General features: G+C 35.6%; 1 protein-coding gene across 3 annotated transcripts in view; it reads left to right on the top strand.

Annotated features, from left to right (window-relative positions):
• LOC115222260 (telomerase Cajal body protein 1) overlaps positions 1-7,777 on the top strand; it is a 37,641-nt gene extending 29,864 nt beyond the window's left edge. For all 3 annotated transcript variants that reach the window (XM_029792421.2, XM_036511129.1, XM_036511128.1), the window contains 4 exons: positions 4,146-4,264; positions 4,383-4,486; positions 6,253-6,405; positions 7,540-7,777. In XM_029792421.2, coding sequence (XP_029648281.1) covers positions 4,146-4,264; positions 4,383-4,486; positions 6,253-6,405; positions 7,540-7,666 — 503 coding nt within the window. In that variant the 3' untranslated portion in view covers positions 7,667-7,777. The remainder of the gene's footprint in view (positions 1-4,145; positions 4,265-4,382; positions 4,487-6,252; positions 6,406-7,539) is intronic.
• The last annotated feature ends 4,371 nt before the right edge of the window (positions 7,778-12,148 follow it).

Here is a 12,148-nt window from a genome sequence, read left to right as displayed (position 1 = left end):
TTTTTAAATAGGTATTCTCACAGAAAACTGTAGAATGTAAGTATAAGAGACTGTGAAACTAAACTTTATTAGATTATACAAACAAAAATATTAGTAGACTACTTTAAACACAACACTGATCAGTCAGATAAGCAAATCTACAGCAACATCAAAACTTCTATTGGTTTTTAATAATTTCAATAACATTGAACTGTGAAATTTAAAAAAAAAAATTTTTTTCCAATCTTATTTGTTTTTCTAACTGCATGATAACAAGGCAATGGATGAATGAACATTTATAATGTAGAAATGTTATCCATAGGTATCTAATATCCGAGACAAGATAAGATCCTTCATAAGATTGTTTAAAAGCAGTATTTAGCTTGGTACAAAATATGTAAATGTGAAACCAGCATGTGTAGTTTAAGGTATGAGATTATATAGATTGTTCAAGGGATGAAATATTAAAATTTTATAGTGTAGCTCTATGAGTAAGAAAAGAAATACAATTATCCAGTGTGTATATATTTATATTTGTATAATCAGTTTAAAGCAAGAAATTAAGTGTCTAAATAAACAGAAACAGAAGCCAAAAAAAAAAAAAAATGAAGCAAATATCCACTGCAAACTAGACAAACTGAAGGAAACTATAGTTTGGCAATTATCCATTGATAATGATCTAGTGTCTATTCTGGATCGAACATTTGTTCAAATTTAATAATTTCTGAAATTCTTGAAATCGGCTAGTACCACAAGACAGCTAGTCAGCTCTGGCTGCTGGAGCGGAAACTAACAGGACTCTGTTGGAAAGTAGGTCTAGAGAAAGCGTGAGCCAAAACTACGCGCTTTTCCATTCCATTGTTCAGTTGAAGCTTAGATTGTGTTGTGACAGTTAACTGGCACTAGTTGCTGGTACCTACCAGCGACTATTTAAAAGGAAATTTGCCAGGGTGGTCATTCACCTGCTGACATTCATTGATGTTGCATTGAAGAAACTAAAGAACAAAAACCCAAAGAAAAAAGGAAAAACTGCACTCAACACCAGAGCTGAAGACACCTCTGATAGGGGAGAGGGGAACATTGAAAATGGTAGAGAGGTAGGGTCTGAAACAGGACATGGTTCCTCCTAATGCTGTCCTTAGTCACTGGATCCAATAAAGGAATTGTTGAGGTGGAATTCCTTCCACCGAGAAAATCTTTGCAAAGTGGTATTTTGTATTAAGATTAGATTTTGTGGGGATTATTACATCTCCCTGAATAAAACACTTGATGACTGGAGAGCAAAACAAGGCTTAGCTACACATTTTGTGACTGTGCATTTGAAAGATGAGGTTAACAGTTTGGAAGTTAGAAATTAAATTTCATTCAATTTCTGTAGATTAAGTTCATCAGGTTATAAGGTTCAAAAGAAACAGTTTTATAGAAGTAAGGCTGATTGTGTATTTAATGTGGAATTTCAGCTTCATGTGAACCTAAAAGATAGATATTAATAGTGAGGTGTGACTAATGTAAAAGAATTTTTAAGAGTTGTGTATTATTAGGGTGGAGGCTGCATTTGGATTTTACAAATGTATTTACTAAAGTTCAATGTTTAACAGAAATCATTGAGAATCTGATGAGGTCATTAACTTGTTATTAGATGCATGTGTGTGATTAAAAACTGATAATAAGAAATGGTAAGTTAAAGGAGGATTTATTAGGTCTTCTATAAAGCTTTTCAGATAGTAACTGTAATTTTAGTTGTATTAAATCTTAAGTGTATGGGAAAATATTGTTGCTGTTCTGACAGTAAAAGTTTTCTTTTAATAAAACTGCATTCATCTATGGTATTGATTGGAAGCCATCTTGTGTAATTGATAAAAAGCTCTCACACCTGAATTAGGCATATCAAGTAAATGTTAAATGAAGTTCTGAAAAATTTTAAGCAAAATCCTGCTTTTTGATAATGAATTAATAGATGACATGTAGAGATTGGTGATATTGATATTGTTGTGTAGCTCCAGGTGTATTCTATCAAGCAGACCTACAGCATACGGTCAAGCTACTGCCTAGGCAGGGCTGACAAATTTGTCCATTTATACTAGGCTGGCTTCAAGGCTTATTCTAACGTAGAATAATGATTTCAAAAGGTAGCTTGTTGTAACCAACGTATAATAACTATTGTCTTGGAAATTCTCCTTTTCATAAGTTGCTTGAACGCTATGTGCATGTAGTTGAAGCTGGTAATCTTCATCAGCACAAAACAATTTTTTGTGCAGGTTTCTTCTTAAATGTCAATGTGGCCCCAGGATTGTTTTCATGTGTCAAAATGAACTACTCTAAGGATCTTTTATTTTTAGTATTTTTGTTTTGTTGTATAAGTGGTCTTTGGATGTATCTGTAAACACACTATGATGATCTGAACTGTACAGTTTACTATGTAGAAATTAGGGGAACTAGCAGTATTGCCATAATCTAAAATGAATGTAATATATTATTTATATATTACTATTACTATATGTTGGGCAGATGTAGTGCCTATGAGTGCTGTTTTGTTTCATTTAATGTCTTTTATATATGTTGGGACTCTTAGAGCTTTTGTTTTCTGGTTATAAAATAATAATAATAATAATGAAATTATTGTATACAGTGCTCAGGTGCACCACAACTTGTCAGAGAATATGCAGTAATGTATAAATGTCTGGAAAGCGAACAATGCATGAGTCAGATACATGCTTGTGTGTGTATGGAGGGGAGAAAATCAAGTGTAGTGTTGGCGAATCTCAGAAAGCATGGAAGTTTTGAAGGATGCAGTGCTCCAACAACTAACAACTGATGCCAGCAGTTTGTTCCATGCTTCAGCAACTCTCAGTTTGAAACAAAGGTTTCCTGAAGTCATGGGAGCTGTGCTGTTTTCTGACTTTGTAAATATGTCCACAGGTGTTAGATGGGTGGAGTTTGAAAAGGTGCTCAGAGTTATTGTTTGTAAGCTGGTTGATAATTTTATGGGTGTCTACCAAGTCAGCTGCCAGACGTCGGAGTTTCAATGTGTCCATGCCCAGGGAAGTAAGGCGTTCAGGATATGGCAAATGCCTGATGGAGGGTATTCTTTTGGTTGCACGTCACTGAACAGCTTCCAGACAATTGATATCCTGGGTGAGATAGGGGTTCCAGACCGGTGATGCAAATTCCAGGTGAGGTCTTACCATAGCTATATAAAGCCGCAGATAGATAGCCGGAGAGCGGCTCACAAAGGATTTGGTGAGTGATGCCAAGACACCCTCAGCCTTCTTGGCAATTTTAGTGATGTGTTTTGTCCAATGCAAATCACTGTCGACAATAACACCCAGGTCACGTTCACACGAAGACTTTTTGAGATTAGTGTTGTGGAGGGAATAGGTGGACGCTGGGTTTCTCCTCCCAAAATGCATGGTGGTACATTTGTCCACAGCCAGCTTGAGTTGCCAGTCCATGATCCACTGCTGCATTGTGTCCAGGTCTGCTTGCAATAGAGATCTATAGTGTACAGGATCTGACCTCTTTATTTCGAGGTACAGCTTGATGTCATCTGCATATTTCAGCACTGTGGCATTCTTTAAGTTGGCATCTATGTCATTAACATAGGCAACAAATAAAAGGGGGCCAAGAACAGATCCCTGTGGTACACCAGATGTCATCTCATAGGGTGAAGAGTGCTGTCCTAGAACTGTGACAACCTCTTTTCGGCTGAAAATAAAGGACTTCAACCAGTTATAGAGTTTGTCTTTTACGCCCAACGCAGAGAGCTTCACCATAAGTCTTTTGTGTGGCACAGAGTTAAAAGCCTTAGCAAAGTCCAGGTAAACAACATGGTATATTTATATTATTGGATGGAATGGCTGATTTATCTGATACTTTCTAGCATTACTTTTAAGAAGAGAAATGCTGGATTTAGTAGATGTTACTTTAAATTTTCTAAGTTATCAGTGTAGGGCTGGAGTAATTATGCAGTTGTGTCTAAAGAATGGTCGGAGTATGTAAGTATGATGCTATCTGTTGATGAGACTGCATGTTTATTTTGTGGAATTGTTAAATGGTCATGCCCCTCACCACCCTTAATATGCATTATAGTGATTTGGATTATGAAAAATTTTTATGAAAAATATTTGAGTCCATTCTTAATAAATTTTCTTTTTTTAATCCTGTAGTTGCCTTTTACACGACATCATCTGAAAGTATGCTTTGTATGCTAAAAGGCCATAAAGGTGGAGTGACACACATAATGTTTTCATCAGATGGAACTAAACTTTACAGTGGTGGTCGTAAGGTAAGTTATGTTGATATCATTGTTTATTTCTCTATTTGTTACAGTCTTCAAATTTATTCAGTTTTAAATTTTAGTTTATGTTAATATTCTGAACATTTTCTTTTTTTTCTTTTTTAAGGATCCTGAAATACTTTGCTGGGATTTACGGGATCCAGGCACTGTATTATATGTTGCAACACGTCAAGTTGAAACTAATCAAAGAATTTATTTTGATCTTTCACAGTATGTTAATCTTAAATTTATTTGTAAGAAACCAATAAAACAATTCAAAATATTTCCCAATAACTCTATGTAAATGTTACACCAAATATTATTGCTGATGACTAGGTACGGAAGTAGATTTTGTGGAGCAATAAGTTATTGACAGTCGATGACAGCATTGAGGGTACTTTTGAATTTTCCTCATCGACCAATAATTTCCTAGGCCCTAAACACCCCAGGAAGTGAGGGAACTCACTGCAAAGTTCATATCCTGATAATCTTTTTTTCTTGCTGTAAGGGATTTTTAAAAGAAAAGAATAAAGGAAGTAGAAACTATCACCTGAGGGAACACATTTCTCTCATGTATGACCAATATGTCAATCGAATGATGAAAGTAAATGAAGAGAAAAGTGAGAGAATTGTTTATATGGATGAAAGCTACATCCACATGAACTGCTGCTGGCATGAGGATCCATTGTACAACCAAATGATGAGCAAGACCTTACAACTATTGCATGCCACAAAAGACAACAATATTGTTTCGTTGCTGCAGTTATAGATGTCAATCATAGTCTTCCAGAAGATTAATGACTGGAGAACAACAGGCTGAATTATTGATGGATATGCTTGATATCTTTGACAGGGAAAAGAAGCAAACACAGGATTACCATGGCATGTTTGATCACAAATACTTTGACAAATGGATGAGACAGCTTTTGCAGTGTTTGAAAGGGAGAAATTGTTCCAATGCTCTTATTGTGATGGAGAATGCCAAGTACCATAAATAGTTACCCGAAAATATGCTGTGAAAGAATGACCAGAAAGTAGCATTACAAGAAGTATATGCAAAATATGGAATTGGTTTTGATGACAAAGGCACAAAGGCTATGTTATGGTATAAACTGCATCCATATATCCAAAATAATGTAATACCTGTAATTTCAAGAATGGCTCAAGATGAAGGACATGGAGTAAATATTTTCACCACCTCATTACTCAGATTTGCAACTAACTGTGACTGTCTGGGCTGTTGTAAAAGGAGAGGATGGTAGGCAGTACACAATTGACATTACATTCAAAGATGTACTTCAACATTTGAAAGGTACTTTTAATCATCTGAAAGCAAATACTGTTCAAGGATGCATCAATAAAGCAAATAGGAATCTGAAAAGACTATGGGAATACATCAAGTCTATGGGAGATGCTGATGATGAAAATGGAGATGATTGAAATGAGGATATGGGTTCTAGTGGCCCTTCTGATGACAAGCAAAGCATTGCTGAGGACTCTGATAATGATGATTAGAAATATATCTGACTTTTCTTTTACTTTATTTTTCTAGCAAATGGTCAAAATATTGTATTAATTCATGATCATACCTTTGCCAGAATTATGCTATCGAAAACCCGTTGGTTTTTGGCATATCATGCAACATCAGAGGCTTTGTAAAAGTTTTTTAACAAGTTTCATTAGTACTCACGATGCTGGTGCAGACAGTGAAATAAATGCTAATAGTATTTTATCTGTTCTATTTTAGTGATGATATTATATTACTAGCACTAAATTGTTCTTATTTTATTAGCTTCATTATATTATTGGCTCCTCATTTATTACTGATCGAAACCACAGGATATAATTTTAGAAAGAGACTAAATACATAAAGATATGAAATAAAGATAACTGTCTTGCATGAATTTCAACAAATTACTTAAAGAAGTAAATGCCTATGATTTTTAGATTGATTTGGTTCTTGAAAATATTAAAATTATCAATCATTGTTTTAACAGTTCTGGTCAGTATTTAATATCAGGAAACCATGATGGTACAATTACCATTTGGGACACATCTAAGACCTCTGATAATGAAGGTACAAATGCAAGATATAGTCTCTTATCCCATTTCACATATTCTGGCCATACAGACACTGTCAATGGAGTTAGGTATGTTGTGTTTTAATCATTCATTAAGTATTTACTATTGTTAATTTTAGTGTTTATAACCTACATGTTCTCTTGTTTTTTTTCATTATTTATGTTAGTAAATATAATTATATAAGTTGATATAAATAATCTTATTCTAGTATTGTAAACTTTCTCTGTAGCAATATTCTCATTATGACTACACCATCTGAATAAATTCTTTTGCAAGCCATCACCAACATGTCAAAGAATATACCCAACGTTTTCTCTGCATGTCATAAAAGTCAACTAAAAGAGGTTGAGGTAGGATTTGCACTCCAACCTTGTAAAACCCTCACCAACAACAACTACCCAAACAGATCCATATGTTGGAGGGTTGTCGTCTGAGTGGTGCAAAGATGTCATCTGCTGAGAGTAATAGGGAATCACCAGCAAATGATGGATTCAGCAATGCACTGTTACTGTGCACATCCTGATACTACTATTAGTAAAAAAAACTATCAACTACTTCTAATGAATCATCTGAGCAGTTGATGAACTTCATTTCATAAATGCCTTTTACTGTTAACAACACTTGTACATTTATTATATCTGAAGTTCCTACAAGATCCCACTCTACTGTTTGCATATCCATTTCCCTGAGTGTGCGATATCAAATTCCTACCCATTCCCTTTGTCTGGACAGGGCCCTGGTGAACATCTAACTTTATATTAAATTCCTCACTAAATTTGTTTTCTTTCCTGACAATGATGGGAACATTATCTTCATCCATACAGGTATGCCACTGCCCTGAGCTTTCACATGGCTTAAAAAGATCTCACAAGATATTCATCACTACTTAGTTTTTCTTTGTCTCCACCACATTAAAGTGTGAAGGACTACCATCAACTTCATAAGTTTACATGAAGTAGTGTACCAAATACTTGAAGCTAAAAAATGTCACCTATACCATGAAGTATAGCTTAAGTTGGAGGGAACTAAAATTCTATGTGCTTCTTAATCATGGAATCCTGTAGGATCAGAATAAAATTACCATATATAAGGAATCAGAGATTTAAGTAAACAATTAGTTTACATTTAAAATTGATTTATGTTTTTGTAAAAAGTTTTCGAAAATGGTATTGCAGAATGGTTATTTTCATTTATACTTTCAGCCTCCATCCAACTTTCCCTTTAGTGGCCTCAAGCTCAGGGCAGTGGCATAGCTGTATTGATGAAGATTCTGAAGATAATGTTCCTGTCAATTATTCAAATGATCTCCGATTGTGGTGGTTTCAGTAAATTAAAATTTAGAAAGTAGCAGTCAAATGGTTAATATAGTGGACTGCATTTTTAAATCTTTGTGGACATAATAAAATATGAAGTATATAATAAAAGCTTTTTAAAACATCATCAGTGAGATTTACTGTAAATTAGTATATGTATGAGAATATATATACATACTGTAATCCGGGGGTGAATAGGGACAATTTTGAGGTTGAAATGCATGTCACTAAGTGACTGCAATAGCATTACTGATTAATTTAGTGGGATTTATGTCCCTACCAGTAACCTACCATTGAAACTTTATCAAAATTCATTGGCACACCCATTTTTTAGATAAAAAAACCACTCTCCCTATTCACTCATCAATTGGGGTGAATAGGGACAGTTATCTACAACACACTATTGGACCTATTCAACTAGCTGCAGGGTGAATACAGACAAATAAAAAAACTACAGGAGTGGCCGAAAAAATGATACATCCATCAGCAGATGTGTCGAATTGTGACAGAAATATGAAGGATATATTGTTCTCCTCACACGCTTTTATCACTTCTAAGGACAAATGTGAACTTAGATTGTCGTCAATCAAAACCTTTTTTTTCCTGCCAGTTTTTTCAGATAAGGAAGTAAACCAGTCATTGAAACTTTGAAAATCAAAGCAGACTTCCTTCTGTTGTATCGGGCACCTTTTGGCCCACTGAGTGTCCAAGTGTCGTACAGGTTAACAGCCTTGTACACAATGTAAGGATGGAGAAGAGTACCATCAGCCGCAGCGGCATACATCAAAGAAGTAGATGCTTTAGAGGTGTTCATAATTCTTTCTGGATATTTTGTACCTCGCTTGGTGATGACTTTTTTCCATCCCAAGTCATCCATTAGGTTCGTCTCATTGTAGTTCACAATATTTGGTGCAGGTATACCATCTAAGCTCTCAGCTAAATTGTTGAAATACGAGTTTATTGTAGGCCGAGAGACAGCAGTTCTTGCTCATTTGATATTCTGGCATATTCGTTCTCTTAAACTGTCTTTATGTCTCATGAGAAATGCCTCAGCCCAATCTACACCAGGCATATTCCCTTTGACTCTTTTCACATCGACACCTCAATGATCCAGGTATCCTTTAATGATCAGTTGCAAATCATAGGAATCCATCAGATAGCCCCAAGAGGTGCACAGCACAAGCCTTTGCTCCTCACCTGAAGATAAAACAGTCTCTCTATCTTGATATTTTTCCCACAGAAGCCAGTCGAGGCGGCGCTGGCATCGGCCACATTCGGATGGTGCTTTTTATGTGCCACCGGGACAAAAGCCAGTCGAGGCGGCGCTGGCATCGGCCACGTTCGGATGGTGCTTTTTATGTGCCACCGGCACAAAAGCCAGTCGAGGCGGCACTGGCATCGGCCACGTTCGGATGGTGCTTTTTATGTGCCACCGGCACAAAAGCCAGTCGAGGCGGCACTGGCATCGGCCACGTTCGGATGGTGCTTTTTATGTGCCACCGGCACAAAAGCCAGTCGAGGCGGCACTGGCATCGGCCACATTCGGATGGTGCTTTTTATGTGCCACCGGGACAGGTATCACAACTACTATTTCCATTGATATTTGTTTCGATGTTCATGTACATGCCTGTCACAAATTAAGATTGAACTGAAAAACAGTAGTGACTAATATGGTTGTGGTTATAAATGAAAACCATTTGTAACTAGGATAATACTTCACACAGAGTTTATCACTCTTGTTAAATTTTCATCTTTGATACCAAATTTGTTTTTACTATTCATATATCTATTACCTATACACTAACAGTGATTCTACTTCAGAATGTAGACCAATATATTTTGAAACTTGAAAGTAATATCAGTTGAGAGTGGTAACTGAGTTAATTAAGTGCAGCTGACATATTTGTAGTTCACATATTACATTAGTGAAAATATATTACCTTCTTTGCCTGTTGCAAGTATATATTATAGAAAAACAGCTTTCTACAGTAAGTGGTAAAAGGGTACTGTTCCATTAATGTAGTTCTGTGTTTAACTCCTGTGGGCATAGTTTACAGAAAAATTGGCCTTAACAAGTTAACTTGTTCAAGATATACCCCATGAAGATAGTCTTTTGAGCATATGTACTAAATTGTGAAAAATACTATCACTGATATATTGAATTTCTACAATACTCCTAGTGAAAAATGATAGTTTTTAAAATTGCTAACTAAATATTTTGATCTTAAATAAAATGCAAGTTTCCATAAGATCAAAATTACAGACCATATCCTTAAAGTTAAGCCTGAAAATCCCATAACCTAAGGTAGCTGTAGTGCAGGGAAAACTAGTAATTACGGGATTGTATAGACATCACAGTTTGATCTTTAGCAGTGTACAAGTTTCATAGTTAATGTTTACAAAAGTTGATTTTTATGTAACATAAAATATTTGAGGGCCAGTTTTATTCAGAATATATATATATCAAAATAAGCAACAAGGATATCCAGAGGTAATGCAGTACAATCGTTTCATGCGACTCCATTTAATTTAACAATGCAATCATTTCATTACATCAATTTAAAATGAAGAGCAATCTTCAGCTGCACAAAGACATAGAATTGCTTTTTCTGACCAACTGACCTTTCCTCGTCATATAAGACCTATTATCTGATGTCTTTGTGGACAACATTTCTGACTGTTTCTTCTGACATGCAACCAAAAGAATACCCTCCATCAGGCATTTTCCATATCCTGAACACCTTACTTCCCTGGGCATGGACACATTGAAACTCCGACGTCTGGCAGACACCTATAAAATTATCAACTATCGTACAAACAATAACTCTGAGCACCTTTTCAAACTCCACATATTTACAAAGTCAGAAAACAGCACAGCTCCCATGACTTCAGGAAACATTTTTTCACGCTGAGAGTTGCTGAAGCATGGAACAAACTGCCGGCATCAGTTGTTAGTTGTTGGAGCATTGCATCCTTCAAAACTTCCATGCTTCCTGAGATTCGCCAACACTACACCTGATTTTCTCCCCTCCATACACACACAGGCATGTATCTGACTCATACATTGTTCGCTTTCCAGACATTTTTACATTACTGCATGTACTTTATATGCACTTTCTGACAAGTTGTGGTGCACCTGAGCACTGTATACAATAATTTCATTATTATTATTATTAAAGTCCATGAGGTCAGTTGAAAGAGATCTCCATGAGGCATTTGCCATATCCTGAACGCCATGAGATCTCTTTCAACTGACCTCAGGGTTTCTCTGATACAGGATTCCATCAGTTTGGCGATGCAGCTAGTTGCTGGTGTAAATTTCTGGGATTGTAATCAATGATCTATTGAACTTGTTGGATAAATTCAGGTGTTCTGAGGATTTCAGAGTGTTTAGAACGCTTTTTATGCTTTGATACTGATGATACATTTCCATCTTTAATCTCTAGCTCCTTTTAAACTTTGTAGGCGAAAGATCTGGCAACTTTTAAAACTCGAGATATTTCTAAATTGCTATGCTCAAACTTTTACAACCACAATAACAGTATGACTCTCCATTTGTTGAGTAAGCTGAGGGTCTGCCATTATTATTTTCTGAAACAAAGATTATACAGAGTTTGCAAAAAAAATCAGCAATGACCCCAATATTATGTGTGTGTGTATATATACACAAAGGATAAAATTATTATAAAATAATAACAATAATATCAGTGGCTAGCATGCTTTAAAACTGTAGACATAAAAATTAATACAAGTCTATAATCATATATAAATATATACAACTATAATGAAGGGTACTGGGAAAAGTAGCAACATGCTAGAAATAGAGGTGAAAATGACTCTAAACCACTTAAATCACTCATATACACAGGTGAAAGCAAGGAAATAACCAAGAATTAGTGTACCTTTTGAGAATAAAATTCACAAGTAATAAACAGATGATCCCATATCGATCAATTTCAGGACCTGCAGTAAATACTCAGCTATCGTCAGTGAGATTTACTGTGAATTAGTATATATATGTAAATATATAGACATACACATAACATAACATTCACACATATATACACGAGGCCAATCAATTTGACTATCTCACCATGTGCTTTCCAATCAAATATTTCTGCAGTAAATATAATGATCAGAATGAATAAAACAATATAAGAATGTGTGTGTGTATATATATATATATATATATTTTGTTCTCAAGTTGGCTACATATTTTATTTTACCACCACTCTAAATTAACCCTTGCTTGTTTGCAGTACGTCCAACCACCCATTCCCACTACCACCACCACCATCAATACCGGATATCTCTCTTCTCTCATCGGAAACCCCCTCAGTCAATGGAGGTATCCTCTACTCAAACCTGCAATTTCCTCCTCCTCTTCCTCTCTCTGAAACTTGTCCTCATAGCAGAATCACTGCCAGAACTAGAGAAAAAATTTCAGGTGTGGAAGCAAGGTTTCGAATTGAAGGGCCTTAGAGTCAATGTAGCAAAG

The sequence above is a fragment of the Octopus sinensis genome, linkage group LG19, assembly GCF_006345805.1.
Source record: "Octopus sinensis linkage group LG19, ASM634580v1, whole genome shotgun sequence".
Lineage (NCBI taxonomy): Eukaryota > Metazoa > Mollusca > Cephalopoda > Octopoda > Octopodidae > Octopus > Octopus sinensis.
Note: the sequence above shows the minus strand (reverse complement) of the source record. Positions and strands in the feature narration are given on the sequence as shown.